The sequence below is a fragment of the Barbatula barbatula genome (assembly GCF_947034865.1).
Source record: "Barbatula barbatula genome assembly, chromosome: 21".
NCBI classification, from domain to species: domain Eukaryota; kingdom Metazoa; phylum Chordata; class Actinopteri; order Cypriniformes; family Nemacheilidae; genus Barbatula; species Barbatula barbatula.
Window position 1 is genome coordinate 16,258,800 of NC_136784.1, and position 17,315 is coordinate 16,276,114.

General features: G+C 37.7%; 1 protein-coding gene across 1 annotated transcript in view; it reads left to right on the top strand.

Annotated features, from left to right (window-relative positions):
- The window catches only part of rims3 (regulating synaptic membrane exocytosis 3), a 45,417-nt gene extending 30,462 nt beyond the window's left edge, over positions 1–14,955 (top strand). The window contains exons 3-7 of the mRNA XM_079484149.1: positions 8,144–8,285; positions 8,812–8,924; positions 9,248–9,349; positions 9,455–9,594; positions 9,801–14,955. Coding sequence (XP_079340275.1) covers positions 8,144–8,285; positions 8,812–8,924; positions 9,248–9,349; positions 9,455–9,594; positions 9,801–10,013 — 710 coding nt within the window. The 3' untranslated portion in view covers positions 10,014–14,955. The remainder of the gene's footprint in view (positions 1–8,143; positions 8,286–8,811; positions 8,925–9,247; positions 9,350–9,454; positions 9,595–9,800) is intronic.
- The last annotated feature ends 2,360 nt before the right edge of the window (positions 14,956–17,315 follow it).

The following is a 17,315-nucleotide window of genomic DNA, read 5'->3' on the forward strand; positions in this document are numbered from 1 at the left end:
GTACTGAGTCGTGGGTGTATGGACTGAAGGTGTCGGCGTGTAGAGAAAGTCACTGGGCCACAGTGGGTTAATAAGTATCAACTGAAGAAGCTTTCTAGTGGAGATGGGTTTGACTTCTTACCTTAGAGAAAGCAACGCATGCTAAAGTGGTTCTCTAACACTTTGAGTTGGAAGATGTCCATACGCTACTTAAATTTTGTGTACCCAATGCAATGTCCTTTGCATATATGCTATGTTTGTTTCAGAAGAAGAACAGGAACTCAACATGCAATGAATAACAGGTGGATTCAGTGAGTGTACCAGCCTCAGAGTGTATTTTTAAGTTGGTGAATGGGCTCGGTGGAAGAAGGAGGGTGGCTGTTTGCCATCTGTTATAATGGCAGATCTGCCTTCTCTCAAATCGTCGGTAGTTGGAGTTTTACTCAAAGTGTTGTTAAGGGGCACGCAAATGACCTCCTTGTTGAATGATGAAGATGAAACTATGACCCTGTTTCACCACGCCTTGATACTCCTGTCCATTTATATTCACACTCTACTTTACATCCCGCTGTTTAAGCACCCCACATACAAGATCACAGCCAGTGGCTTCATGCGTCCATTTTTTTAAGGCGGCACAGTGTCCACAACACACATTAACATGTCCTGTATGTATAAATACATACTTTTATAGAAATATTATACAGAATATCTCTTAAACGCATTCAAAACATCGAAAAAATCATTGCAAGAATTAAATTACAACACTATCTGATTGATATATGAATCTCCTTCCCATTAAAGAAATAATGTACATTAAAAAGGTAAATGCATCAGTCTGGTGTATTTTAACAAATATCTTGTTTACAATTTTGTGTTATAGTAGTAAAAGAGTGATTGTTTGCATACAAATGAACATAGAGCACAAAAGTAAAACCAAATAATGCAATATAATACATAATATAATCATTTAATCTGAAGAACCTTTTTTCGCCACAAAGTACCTTTGGTGAAACAGAAGGTTTTTTCAGATGTTAAAGGTTCTTTATGGAACCAAAATGTTCTTCTATGGCATCGAAGAACTTTTTGAAGCACCATGATTAAAAGGGTGTAAGGATTGATTCTAGGATAGTTACATGGATGGTTCACCCCAAAATAAACCTTCATGTTTTTTTCACCCTCGCTATTATTAACACCTGTATATTATCCTTTCTTCTGTGTAACACAAAAGTTGATGTTTTGAAAAAGGTCTCAAATGTGGTTTGTATGCATTGCATTGGATGTCTAATGCAATGGAAATCAATGGGGGCCAGTGTTGGTTGGTTACCAACATTCTTCAAAATATGAAGATATGAAGTATGAAGAGTTTGGTTCCAAAATGTTTAAAAAAAACATGTTTTTTTATTATGTTATCATGTTTTTACTATGTTTTATTAGTTAGCAGTATTTTGGGAATTATCATGGATCAAATCACAGAGAGTAAATGTGTTTTTTGGCGTGAATATCCCTTTACCCATCTAGCAATGACATCCTCTTTGAAGGATGTGATAGGAAAGTGTCGAAGTATTAAAGTTGTATATTGTTATAACAAGGGTTGGAGGCACTAGAAGGTTATTATGTGTTGGAAGTCGTGTCACAATGCTTCCTCACAGCTTCTCAGCCCTCCCTTGAGATATTCCTGATTACGGACTTAAAAATAGAAACCCAAACCCTACCACTCATCCACTGCACCCCATCTTTCTTTCTTCCACTCGCTCTCTCTCTATTTACTGTCTTTCTGTCCCCATCCTCTCTGCCATCCACTTCATATCAGTCACTCTCTCATCGGTAATGCTCATCATCATGGAGATGTGGAGAAGAGAACAGAATATAATGTGTTACGGGTGTCTCCCGCTGAGATGAGATGTCTAATGAGTCTCTCCGGCAGGCGTGAAGACAACCGACCAGGCAAGAAACCAGTGGAGGCACGTATATATTCCGTTCCTGACTCAAAGGCCAACATATTTACCAATAGTGCCATATAATAGGTTTGATAACATACAAGAGTAATATCTAGTGTCATGAGAATGACATGAAACAGAACGCAACAAACCTCAAGACTGGTACCTTAACAAACCTCAAGACTGGTACCTTAACAAACCTCAAGACTAATACCTCAACAAACCTCAAGACTAATACCTTAACAAACCTCAAGACTGGTACCTTAACAAACCTCAAGACTAATACCTCAACAAACCTCAAAACTAATACCTTAACAAACCTCAAGACGAATACCTCAACAAACCTCAAAACTAATACCTTAACAAACCTCAAGACGAATACCTTAACTTAAAGACAGCACAGGGTCAACAGGCCACGACGGGATATGAAGACAAACGATCCTGCACAGGACAGCAAACACAAGGTCATTAAATAGGACAGGAACAATAGAGGCATAACACGGGCAACAGGTGAAGGGTGTGAACTGATAATGGGAAAATGAACAAGAGAACGGGGGGGGGGGGGGCTAAGATGCAGGACAGGAAGCACAGGCACAATCAATGGCCATGTGCTTCCAAAACAAACACACGTCTATACTGTTTTTATAGTATACAAAAAGTACACAGTATGCAATGATAAACTGTAGTCCAATATTTCTTGAAAGGAGTACTTCATTTCCTCATTTAAGACAAACTTAAGTCTGATTTTAAGTGAAAATGTTATAGATTTCTGAGAAGGACTGCTTAGCTCATGGCTTTGAATGGGTCTTTATTAAAAGCGATTTCTAAAAGCTTTTGAAATTCTGGAAACCAGACCTTTTAGAATGTGGGCGGTCTCTGTTGTGCTCTTATCTGAACGCACCCAGCGAGTATCTTAAATTAGCATCCTCCACATCCTCAAAGCGTAGGCCTATCGAAAATGCTATAAGTAGTCCATGTTTTATATTTCTTATCGCCTGAGAGATCCAAGCGGTGCACGGCTTCGTTTCTGATATCTGTTTCATATTTAGCCTCTGAATAAACTGTTTATTTTGTGCAAGCCCTCTAATGTGATTCTCCTTCGCATCAACACCATCACAGACCACCCACGTGTAGATCTTCCTGAAGTATCAGCCATTGATTAGTCGTGTCCTGTTGGCCGATAAGGCAGTATTTTTAGCCCTAGGTAATCTAAAATGTCTGTGCCCCATGATATCTGTCTGGAGAGAGCGAGCTGTTGCCACAGAGACCAGACAGAAAGATGCATCTCTGGTAGACAGGGCATTTCCCATTTTAGAGACTCGGTCGGCCGCATGAATGCCATGTCCACCGTAGCCACAGGTGGAAACAAGTTTTGTGCTTGCGTCTCTTTTAACTCACAGATGAGCCATCTTGTGGACACGATGAATCTTTTTAACACCTCTTGCCCAGCCTGTTTTAACCTACCCATCTCTAATCCTCTTTGAGATGGACCCTTTAATGTTTCATCAAAGTGCTGTGCTGCTGTTCTGGTATTTACCATGGATAAGCAGTGAGTTGCCAGTGGGTTTAACAAACTGAGGAGACATTTGGGTACAAGGGAAGCTGCAGAATGACACATCCTGTGAAGAAATATAGATAGAAACGGAGCCGTAAAAAGTGTGTTTTAGAAGCATCTTGCAACCCTGAGCATATGTTGCTTACGATGCAGTTATGTTTCAGTAAGCTATATTTGTGTGTGTATTTCTATATTTGGATTTGACTTTTACTGACCAAATTCTGCTTTGTTTTAAATCTACTGAGAGAGTTATCTTACAGAAGCAATTTTATTTCAATTGTGCTTTTCACTGTTTTGCGTTTGCAAAGCAGCTTTACGTGTATACAGATATATAGAAACATGGTATTGTTTTTGTTTAACAAATGTAAATAAAATTGTGTCTATTATGTTGTAATTAGTCAAATGAATGTATAGTATGGTCTGTCGTCAAACCGTCCTGTCACTCATCCTTTTATGCTCCTGGAGCTCCTCCGTGAGACATGCAAGACCGGTGAAACTCGACCGTTCCCTCACGGCTCTCTTCCCCCCTTGCTTGTTCCACTCACCCTTTGTCATTTCAAAACTGTATAACTTTTTTCTTCTGCAGCACACAAAAGAAGATATTTTGAAGAATGTTGGTAACCAGACAACAAGCATTGGTTTTGTGTTTATACAATAGAAATGAATGGTTACCACCATTCTTCAAAATATCTTCTTTTTTGTTCTGCATAAGAAAAGTCATACAGATTTGAAATGATAAGTGGTTAAAGGGATAGTTCACCGACAAATATATTCTGTCATCATTTACTCACCTTCAAGTTGTTCGAAATCTGTTTTAATGTATTTGTTCTGTTGAACACAAAAGAAGATATTTTGAAGAATGTAGCAAACAGTTCTGGGGTAGGCTTACTTTTGACTATCATTTTATATTTCCGACGGAAGTCAAAGGGGTCCAAGAACTGTTTGGTTAGAAGCATTCATCTAAATACCTTTCTCTGTGTTCAACAAAAAAAAGAAATGTATACAGGTTTGGAACAACTAGAGAGTGAGTAATTCATAATAGAATTTCCATATTTGGGTGAACGATCCCTTTAAATACATGATGACAGAATATTTATTTTTGGGTGAACTATCACTTTAAAACTAAAATCTAACTACATCAAATAAATAAAACCAAAACCCACTAGAATACAACAGACGTATCAGGATAAAACTAGCAAAAACACTTGCGCTGAGCCTTGCACTAGGTGTACGATAGGGCCCTTTAGGTTTTATGGCGGGTTCGCCATCTACTGTGAGGAAACGTGAAGAGAAATGTCTATATTTCTTTATATTAACCGTTACTAATTCATCTTCATTCTGCAATTGTTTTCCTGAATTTAGCCATTTTGTCAGTGTATGATATGTACATGTTCATGACCCTTTCCTGAACTTTACCTAGAACCTTTGTCTAGTTTCATTCAATTGGCTCAAAATAATGTTTTCATTGCATTTTTACCACCGCTTCCACACAGTTATTCCTCCCATCGGGTGCCCCTGGCTGGACACGCTGGTGTTTAAATTCAGCAAACCAGCCCAACCAAACTGGGAAACCACCTAAGACTAGCTAACCAGCTTAGACTTGGATACATTTTTTCCTTTATAGAAAGTAAACATCTCATGCATACCCCAAACCCCCCCATCACCATTAATGCGAAGTCAGTGGCCACTATAAATATAGATGCAAGAGAGTCACTTATCCCAGTTTTTCAGGAGTGCTTGACATGCGACTGCAGTGTTAAACCCTCCGAGCATAAAGACGACTGAATGTGAAGTTGCCATTCTCAACCAGGCATATATTTAATGGACAACATGTACTGATTCATTTCCACGAAGTGTCTGTTCTGAAATGTCTCCTATTTCGTTTCTCAAACATTTCCTAGCTGTATGGTCTGTGGTGTTTGACTCTTTCTGCAATCACACACAGTTCATGTTTAATGCAACAATCTGTGAATTTCACTGTGTTCCTGGATCCCACACTGCATGTTCTGTCTGTATTTTTAGAACTCTGTTTTCTCTCTCTCTGTAATGCACACACTCGAGACTCATTTTATATTAAAGACAGTGAGCTTACGACAGTAAGCAAGAGTCTGCTGTGAACGCAAGTATTGCAGTCCTGCCATCAGAATGTGTATCATTCTCAGCGACACCCCACATTCTGTCATTTGCCCATTAACCGAGCCATCATCTTTTAATAGTGTCACCATTTGCCGTTCCTTATTTACTTTCATTTAATAATTTACATGCATACATTTGATACGTAGATCATTTTAACCGAAGTGTGTTCAAGCTATACATTTCCTTGTGTGAGCACTGGGCTCGAACCCATGACGTTTGCATTGTTAACAGAATGCTCTACCAAGTGAGCTACAGTTTAGATATTGATTTTAGTAAAGGCTCAGTCTATACGTTTAAGGGCTTTATAATTAGATTAGAAAACCAAGAAATCTAGAATGCTTGATTTTGATTGGTCAAAAGGGGCACCTATACACAACACAAAAGGAAGAATTATATATATACAAGTATATTAAATATATCTTTAAAGAATATAAAGAAATGTCTCAGGGGTTTTTCCATACAGTTGAAGTGAAAGAGATACTTCACCCAAAAATGAAAATGATGTTATGATTAATCGCTAGTTGGTCCAAATCTGTATACATTTCTTGTTGTGGTTGAACACAGAGAACAATATTTTTACGAATGCTAGCAGCCAAACAGTTCTTATACCCCATCGACTACCATAGTAGGAAAAATTAAAATGGTAGTCAAAAGTGCCCCAGAACTGTTTGCTGTCCTACATTCTTCAAAATATCTTCTTTTGTGTCAAACAAAATAAAAAAGTATAAAGACATGCTCCTATGGGAGTCAGTAGTGTCCAATAACTGTTTGGTCATAATCATTCTTTCAAATATCTTTCTCTGTGTTCAATCAGAACAATGAAATGTATACAGATTTGAAACCGTAAATAATGACAGAATTTTATTTTGGGGGGGGCTATGCCTTTAATGGGGGCCATGTGATTTGGTTATCACTGTTTCTTCAAAATATCTCATATAGGTTTACATAATGGAAAGAATGACATGACAGTAAATACATTTTCAAAGAAATTTTTTTTTTGGGTGAACTGTGCCTTTAATGCCTCCATTGCAATAGGCAGGATTATATACAGTCAACACGGTCACTTGCAAAATGAACGTCTTAAGGTTGGTAAAAGAATAGGTTTTTATCACCTGTCTAGAGTTTATTTCACAACTGTGATGAACTCTTGGCTCAGAGTTTTATCTGCTCCTATCAAATCCAGAGCCAATTATGAAGCCATCACTTTCTGTGATCGTGCACCTTACATTACCTTTGAGATCGTTTGACTGATACACTCTCAGCATAAAGCACTGTGTTTATCTCTTCCCCAACATCAGCGTCGTCTGTTTCTCTCATCTCTTCTCTCACTTTATATGGTGAGGGCAGCGGCTTGGCTCTCATTGCCAAGCTCAAGCAGATTGCCTAGATGCACTAGTCTTGTGCATCTTCCAGATCTGTGAGCCGCCAGCCATTACTCCAACAAACTCTTCGGAATTTGATAATACTTCAATATTTAAAGGTGACGTGTGTAATTTTTGGAGGATCTATTAACACAAGGCAATATAATATACATAACTAAGTCTTCAGATGTGTACAAAGACCTTACATAATGAAGGTTTATGTTTTTATTTCCTTAGAATGAGCTATTTCTATATACGTACGCCGTCGGTGCCCTTGAATGGAATTCGCCATTTTGTTTCTACAGTATCCCTAAATAGACAAAGAGCTCTACAGAGCATTTCCCAAATTTGTTATCTCCTTCGGCAAAGAAGTAAAAACGTGATGACATCTTAGACCTGTGTCAGTCTCCGTAGTGTTTCGAAAGGAAGGGGTGGAGTGAGCCATTTGTTGCAATTCTCAGCCTCACCACTAGATGCGGCTAAATTCCATACACTGGACATTTAAGGAAGCAACTGAACTTTAGTTTTTAACACTTTTAGGGGACCTATAACAACAAACATTTGTTTCAATCAATAAAGCCATATAAATGTACGTAAGAATTTTTACAGAGGTTTATTTTCATCAATATCCCAAATCAATATACATAACTGTAGTTATGCTTTTGTTTGTCTTTTTAGAGAGACTACCGCAGTACCTACTTGCTTGGGTGTTGCACTTTATAACTCCTGAGTGGCTTACACACAGTAGCCCCTGAGTGTACTTTAAATGGGGAACTGAAGTTTGAAAGTTAAATATAGCATTGTTTATTTACACCTACTGTATTGCTGATGGTGTTCCACATTTATCCGTCATCTTCATATGGTTTATCCGATTTGGCTTCCATATTTGGTCCTTAAGGATACGAACAGAAGCGTCTGATTAATCATTACACACGTTCGCTATGTCTGGATTAATTGTTCAGCTGGAAAGTTATTCAGCTAAATGCAGCCACGCTCAGCATGTGTACGGATGAGTTTACATTACTACCTGAGTTAATGGCTCTTGGTATGAAAGATGAGCAGACTATATAAGCTCAGCTGACTTCTTCATAAACACTTTTTATGCGATGTGCTTTTGTCTTCCATAATATTTAGGAGTTTTTGTCATTGTTATATGCGTGTGTGTTTGCATGCAGATGGAGGAACCAAAAAGCTACGTAGCACCATCAGGCGGAGCACGGAGACGGGTATCGCCGTGGAGATGAGGAACCGTGTCACGCGACAGGGCAGCAAGGATTCGACCGACGGCAGCACCAACAGCAACAGCTCTGACGGAACGTGAGTGTGATGTATCATAAAAACAGCATTACCCATTACCATATATCTTGTGAACAATGTAAAAACAAATACTTTCACAGAGTTTTACTGTTTTATTTTACATCATTTTCACCTATTTTTGAAATACAGTAAAAAAATGTCAAATCACAGTAATATTAAATGACAATGTACAAGTAGGGGGGGAAACCCAGGTGCGTGTGAGATGTTGTGTGAACAGTATAGTAATTTTACTTCACAAAAATTAAAAGAAAAAATGTTGAAACCATTAAACCATGAGTTTTTTAGCTTAGGATGTAAATTCATAAACATTATTTACGTCCTCTGTTATTTCAGCGGTGATTCATTCATTATTAGTGGTTCAAATAGTTACAGTGATGAATGATATTTTAAATTAACATACTTTGTATTGACAAATTTGATTAATAACATGATATTCTGAGATATAGACACACTAGCTTCTGAAATTTTGCAATTTACCATTGCAATAAGCATTTACTTATATTTAAATGTTACGGGTGTATTTTAGATTCATCTTCCCCACTACTAGACTGGGCCCTGAGAGCCAGTTCAGTGACTTCCTGGATGGTCTTGGACCCGCCCAGATTGTAGGAAGGCAAACATTAGCCACACATCCAATGGGTACGTTTTTAGCCTTTTTTGCATTTGCATAAGTGTTCTGAATATTGAATTATATTTAAAAACAGCTTTGCTTAATGTAATAATGAAAGAAAATTACATTTTGCATTATATCATCTTATCTCTTTATAGTCACGTATTACTTAGTCACTAACTCTCATAAAAATATGTACAATAGGTTATAATAGACATAAGCATAGGTTACATAGTTAATCTCTGTATTTAAAACAGTATCAGGGCAGAAACTCCTAAGAAAATGACTTGCTATTTGACTCCACCTGCTGTTGGCTGAAAGCATTGCAAGCTGTCTGGTTTTCTCTCTGCAGGTGATGTTTATGTAGGTGTGGTGGATAGAGGAGGTCAGTTAGAGGTTGAGATCACACAGGCCCGTGGGCTGACCCCTAAACCAGGGTCAAAGAACATTGCAGGTAACGCCATTTTAAGTTACAATGTCATTCTGCCTCTCAGAATTATATGTGCATCTTAACTCTGTCCACAGAATGATGCTCATACTCTGTTTTCTTCTATACCAGCAACATATGTAAAGGTATATGTCCTGGAGAACGGCATGTGTCTCTCTAAGAAGAAAACCAAAGTGGTCAAGAAGACCCTCGATCCCACCTTCCAGCAATCTCTGATGTTTGACGAGAGCCCTCAGGGGAAAGTGTTACAGGTATCGAAGTCAAAATCACTCCGTCAAAATGTCCTTTACAAACAGACAGCAGGACAATAACAGATCTAACATGACAAGATCAGCTCAGACCAACATGGTTTATTTCTGCGTGTCCAGGCTGAATTTTGAGTTTGATGCAGCAATGCCGTTCTTATTTTTTCTGTTAAGTCAAATGTGTCTCTAATGCTCACATTGCGCTCCACTAGGTGATTGTGTGGGGTGACTACGGTCGCATGGACAGCAAGTGTTTCATGGGAATGGCACAGATCCTTCTGGATGACCTAGATCTGTCATCAATGGTGAGCGGCTGGTACAAGCTTTTCCCGACCTCCTCTCTGGCGGACCCCAGCATCGGCCCCCTGACGCGCCGTCTCTCACAGTCCTCGCTCGAGAGCGCCACCAGCCCCTCGTGCACCTAAGTGCGGCCGAGAGACCCAGCCATCCACGTCCCCTTAAATATGCCTGTGTTCTCTATCTCTTTGTGTGTATCTTTGTTCAATATTCCCCGACACCCACCCCAGAAGCATGCACACACACTCTGATAGATATTACCAACTCATAACCCAGAGCTGGAAAGCGTCCCTCACCAATATATTACCGAGATATTTCAGAGTTGGCTACAAATCAGGATTGACACATACAACAGCTCACACGCACCTGGGTGGATGTGTGTAACCAGACGTAGATCCATTACCCGCAGGTCACGACACAAAACAAACAAGGGCATTCAATAATTATATCTCGAAATGTTCCTGACAATGTAGCATTTGTGTTGACTCCTGTGGGCCGTGCCACTCGAAGGCAGTGCGGGTTCTAGACTTGAAGTTGACTTGTAGGGACCGGACCCTCAGGGGTCACTCAGTTCTCTATGCCAAACCCGATAAAAGTTTTATTTTTTAAAAACCAAAGCAATTCTTATTATCTGTAGTGTCATATAATAGAATATGGATATGTAGCAGAGTCGATGACTTAGAGATGCAAAAAAAATAACTCGTAGACTACATAGAGAATTCCACTTTATAAAGGGCAGGGCTCAAGTCCACAGGTCAGGTTATTGGAAATGTATACAGCTGCTGTCGCATAAGGTAGCGTTTTCTTCTTTCCTTTTCCGAGCGCTGAGTTAATAAATATATCGATTGGTATTTGTGTTCATGTATTTATCGACTGCACTCTGCACGTTTATTCGCAACCCTCGTTGAACAAAATATGTAAACTGCTATTTTAAGCTTGCCTTTCAGAAAATGTGTAGAATAATAGACTTTAGGTCATTTATTTTGCTACTTTTCGTCTGAAAAATATAATCTGCACTGAGCTGCAGACACCGTGGTCAGTGGAAATCAAACCCTCCGTATGTAAAGGAGAACCAGCTGTCCAGTTTGACCAGCAACCCTCATTTCCAGCTGCATTGTGGGATACACATGATGGAAAAAGTAGGAGGGCATCCACTGGAAAACAAGAACTTGTCCCGTAGCACGTATTGACACTAAGCTTTCCTGGCGAACGTAGCCCTGATCTGGTAATGGTACATCATCTCTTTGTGCTGGAGCTTCATTGGACTTGAACTAGTTTTCTACCAGCATGTGGATCCAACTGTTTCAAAGGCCTTTTACATTTCCTGTTACACTCAGGAGGGCAACGCTGAACAAACATCACACTCAACAATATGAGGACCGACAATGAGGTTTCTCTCCCAGTACGATCTTAAAGCCCAGAACAAATCCAAATCATTTTAATCCTGGACGTTTTTTGTTGTGGAGCTCTTGACCTCTGTTATTGAGATTATTCCTGTCCAATCTGTCTTCTTTAACTTCCTCGCCGAAGACGAGGGGCTTTCTAGGTGGTTTCCCACTCGAGTGTGCCCCGCATATTAAGTATTGTATGGAAAGCAGCACAGTTGGCAAAAAAATCTAGGTTTTCATCGCACTTCTATTAGAAGATAAAGGATTTGTTTCTAAAATGCGCAAAATCTTAATATTTTATTTCATTTATGTATGTTCAATGTCAGTTTTTGTTTGTTTGTCATATGAGATGCTGGTAAACATACAGAGACACTAAAATTACCATTATGGCACACAGTGTCATCCTTTGCCTAATCTGAGAAATCTCTTTTATTGTGAGTTGCACCCTATAAGAAGTGCACAGGCACTAAAGTTGTTTGAGTCTTTGATATGAAGTGTCAAGATAGTCTACAGTAAAGATCTGCTTTTATTGACTCTCCAGCACCATCAGCAAAGCTTTACAAATTTTAGATCGTATCAACAGTCGTGGTAGTTTTTTGGGGTGTGGTATTTTGTACATGCTGTTTCAACGGCTGTCTTTTTCATCTACCATGCAAGATGTACTATTCAGCACAGAATAATCCAACAATTACCCTACTTTTAATACTTATTACTAATATTATCACATTGCATATTTTGAAATCTCATTTCATATATTCCTATACTACACTTTACATGCACAAATGTCTCTGAACTGGCGGTATAGAAACCACAAAGGTTTCTAGAAATGAAAACAAATCTTTACTGTTTATAACACTGACTGACATTTATGGACTTCCTGCGTAGAAAGATTTGTAATTTATCTCTGCTCATCATTTTCGATCAACATTGAAAATGTTTCCTCTTCCTTTAGATGTTGTTGAATTACTAGGAATATTCATCTGAAGACAACTACTTTATATTTTGTAACATAAATAAACAAAAATACACTTAGGAGGTTAACATGCACAATAAACGTGTCTGCAAGGCCAAATATCTACAGTACGTTTGACCAAACACACTAGCACTTTTTTATGTTTACGTAAACTGCAAAAATAGAACATTTCAGTGAAGAATGAGACAACTCATACTACAGAAACAATTCCAGGCCAGTTGACCGCAAATATCTTGATAGATTTAGAACATATGCCATAGGTCCTCTTCTTGTTGTTGCCTTTAAATGTATAAAAAACGTAAATGAAAGTATCAACTCTCCTCTGTCTCAATGAATTCAGTCTTTTTTTGTATTTGCACAAGTTTGGATTGAGTTTAACCTTCGTGTTGCACCATTAACAGAATAAAGTCTGTAGATTAAAGTCAGAAAATAATTTAACTAATGATGAATTCAAATTGTATTATTGTACTGAAAACAAAATTGTATTTACAGCTGAATGTTTGTCCTTGGTAAACACTATGAAACAACTATAATAGATATTGATATTTTTATATGTGATTTTTTGGAAACCGGGATTCTATATGTCCCTTTACATTATGATGAACTATTTACAAACTTGTATTGGTCTCGCATTTTAGTTTGAATGCATGACTATTTGAATTGTGCACATTTTTTCTTAGTGGATGGGTGTAGTTTGACTCTATAGCCAGATCAAATGCAACGCTGAGGAACAATCTAGATTTGCAGTTTACTGCTGAGTTTGGATGCATTTTGATGTTTGAAGGTTTGCTTTTGGTTCTCGCCACCATGACAGTTTCAGAAACACTTGTCAGATGCTTCTGTAAATGTTTGTTTAGGCGGTGTTGGCTCTTTGGAGTTATGGTGTTGCACTGTAAATAACAGAGAAGTCCCAAACCAGCGGGCTAGTTTAAATGCATTGGTGTTTAATCAAAGTATATTGTTGCTTTCATATGCTAAAACCTATATTTTCTTTCATGATAGAATAGATACAATTGATCTGGGACGTTTTACAGCATGAGCAGTTTATGTGTGAGTGTAAGAGGTGACTCCAGCCTGACTGGGGAATGATCTTAAAACATAGATTACAGAAAATGAATGAACTGCTTGTTTGAGTTGGTGGAAAGCGGTCAGAACGGATACAGTCGTACTTATTTTAGTTGCGGATCAAAATGATCAGATTGTAAATGAAGAATGATATGTATGACTGTACGTATGATTTATGATTTTATGTGTGCATTTATGGGATTTTTGCTTCTCTGGTATTGTATGTATATGATCTGTAAATGTTGAGAGATGGCTTTATTTAAGGAGATTGATCTACTATGAATGTTATTTCCCTTTGCACCTTGACCCATTTAAAACCCTCGTAATATGAGGTCTGATTTATCACGTTTGTGAATATAAAGGGTTATTTAGCTTATTGGTGAATAGTTCATTGAGAATTCTCATACTTTTATTAGAACTTGTAATATGCCTTACTTGTGAATATTATTTAAAGGCATATACAAGCTATTGAATGCCCAACGCATTGAGTACTTGGCTTCAATTTTAAAACTTATAGTGACACTAAGCATCTCAAACTCTACTCAATCGTAGCCATTTTCAATTTAAACGGAAATTTATGTGATGCAATTTGAGTCCCCGAATTACCAAAACAACATCAGCACCTCTCCGTGCAGAATGAATTCTGGAAAAATGTATGATGCTTCATAAAAGACAATGATACTCAATTAAATTACATTTGAGTGCTAAGCGCTCAATCTTTATTTTTCTGAAAAACATAAGATGTCTGTTAGTGATTTTGTAACATTTACTGGATTGAACTTTGCAAAATGATTTGGAGAATGTCAGTCTTGTGAGAAGAGGTATTTCTCAGTAGCATGTCTGTGTTGTTTATTTTCTAGAAGAGCCATAGAAGACGCCATGATCTCTTTAAAATGTTGATTTAAAGAGAGATAAACATTTCTGTTCATTTAAATATGATGATACAGACCTCAGAACCTGCATACATTTATTGTACACTTTAGCAAAAAAGCACTCTGGGGTTGAATCTAGCAGTGAAATGTTTTTATCTTACAAATGCAAAGACGGTCATTTGCAGTCTGTTTTCAAGTCTGTTAACAGTTGATGTCTTTCGTTGTCTTCATAAATTAGTCATTTACATTATTCATGACAATGATCAGCACGAAACACTGTTGTGACACTTTAACCTAAATCTAGCACCCTTGATAACTTCGTCCAATGAATCCGGCTTTTACATTTAAAATCTCGAGTGGTTTCATATTATCCAACACTATCTAAAGCCCCCAAAGATAAAAGTAGCCCAGATTTATCAGAAGTGTTAGTGGTTGGTTATAACTTTATTAGTCACTGAGATCTTTTGTAAAGTATTTGACATGACAATGTGCTGCAGTAATGACCATGTTTTGCAGCAATAGATTGATAAAGAGCTGTATAAGAGGAAGTTGTAATTTTATACTTGTGCTTTGTAAATGTTTTCTATGTGCAGTATTTGATAATGTAAAACTGGTATTTTTGTGCTACGCTGCCGAACTGATTATTTAAGGTGCACGCTGTTTCATAAGAAAAGGACGGGAAACCTACAAAAAAATAAAATAATTTTGACTCAAGCCTGTATATGCATGCATATTGACTGGAAGCTGGAGGTCAATAAATTTTATTTGAATCAACTCTTTACTTGTGTCTGAACTATGTATGATGAATGTGTGCATGTACTTCTTTCTAAATATGTTGTAATTTAAGCAATGTTTACAGGAAATTTCAATTTGCATTAGATTTTACAACATGTGTTAAATGTATATTCTATAAGGTGTATTGGTGAAGGTTTTGCCTGTAAGTAACCCTGAAATACTGTATTTAACCCATTAGCCTATAACAAAATCAATATACACATACATTTTATAGAAAAGATATTGCTTCATTTTATTTTGCAAATGAAACATTTCAGACATTTTCAACTATGCACAAGAAATCCGAAACACTTTCAGAAATGTTTTGGTTAAGTAAATTGGTTAAGTGCAGTACTATATGTAGGCCCAGGCCACAGAGTTAGAAGGGAATTGCCTGGTGTTGTCAAAAGCTGTATAGTTATAAGACAGTTCGGGTCCGGTGCACATTCTCTTAGATGGGGGGTTCATAGGACTGCAGCCCTCGTTCATCTGGCCCAGAAAGTAAGATGGGTAAGAGAGGTGTGAATAGGATCCTCTAAAGTGGTCATATTGCATTTGATCCTGGTAGTCCCATGTCTTCCTCTTGCATGCAAACCCGTGGGCTGCACCTGGTGTCAGGTCAGGACCCATATTTGTGAAGGTTCTTGGAAAATAGGCAGGACTCGTGGGGGCGCTGCTTTCCCGCTGCAAAATGGACTCGATGGAAAACGAGCTGGAGAACCTCGTTTCTGTCTCGGTGCCATTGCTGCTGCTGACTTTTTTTTCAGTTGCATTTCTCGTGGGTGAAGTTTCTGAGTTTCCAGAAATGTCAGGAAACATGTCGCGCATACCGCTGAAGTGTCGTCGCAGCATCTTTGGAGTAATTTTGCTGTCATCCAATTTCCAAAAATTGCGTCTTGCGCTTGGACACTCTGGATTTATGGGCACCTGTAATCGGAAACGAGAACATTAGTACAAAGACTAATAATCATCTTAATAATAATAATAAGAGAAGAGGAAGAAGAACGTACCTTTACAAAACAGTCGTTTAATGATAAACAGACTCTGATGTTATTTTCAAGTCCTTTTCGATCCCCATCGACAAACGTCCCGATCTCATTCATTAACTGATGAATGAAAACATGTATTAGTTACAAACCAACAAACCAAGTGTCCATTTAAAAGCACCAAAAACTGCCCTTCTGGTGAAAAAGCTGCAATATTATTATGTAGCAAAAGCATTGTTTGATGTCAATATTTTCTTATCATTTTTCACTGCTAATAAATGTGAACTTACCTCGCAAAACGTTAATCTTTTCTCCGGCGCGTTCTGAATGACATAGGCGATCAGACCAAGGTAGGTCATTTTCTGTTTGGAGTATCTCCTGTACTTTCTCTTGACAACCATGTCGCTGTGCTGTCTCTGCATCTTTGAGGTCCTGCCGAAGTGAGCTCTGAGGGATGAGTGCCTGGTCCTGTCTCTTATCGGCCTATATATGGAGCACATCGTTGATAGTTGATGCATTCTTCATTAATGACTCTTTTACATAATTGATGGGGGTGTGAACATCTGGGCGTGCATGCATAGTCCTGTTTGCGCGATTAAATAGCAATGTGGCGAAAAGTTACAAAGTAACTTCATCAATTTATACACTTGCTTAATGTTGTAAAATATTGCTATAAGACGTTACTCTTGTCTTACGAGGCATTTTTAGCGTAAGATTTTACATGTTGGCCAGTGATAAGTGAGATTTATAAAGGCAAGTATCCCATTAATACTGTTTCTGTTTTTTTATTTTCACCACTGTAAAAGTTATCAATAACACGTGTCAAGAGATGTTAGCACTTATTTAAATCATCCAAGAAAGTATTAATGGGAATTTTAGCAAAACTGGAAATCTATTGGGACTAAAATCTATTATAAATAAGAAACGTGCAAGAAATTCAAAATATACGTTTACATGAATTTATTTAGAAGACGTTTGTGAACAGAACAAAAACACTCTTCAAATCCATCATCCAAATCTAAAAATAAGGAATTAAAGCTTCAGGTTAAGATACGGAGGTGGTATAGTTAACGTTTTACATGAATAAAATATTAAACAATGTTTTAAACAGTTTACAACACTGAGATAACAATGATAATGAAACGTGTGTATGCCAGCTAAATGCTGTTAAAGCAGAAGGTTTAAAGAATTTCTGAAGTTTGTGTTTTTAATCATTGTTTCCATCATAATACATTTGCTAATGTATAATACAATATAAAAAAATGTGTAGATAAAATAATAAAGATCGTATAAAAAATATGAAATGTTCATCTTTAAGTAAATAGAACCAAATACCATTTTGTTCACAGTAAATATTCATCAGGTGATACAG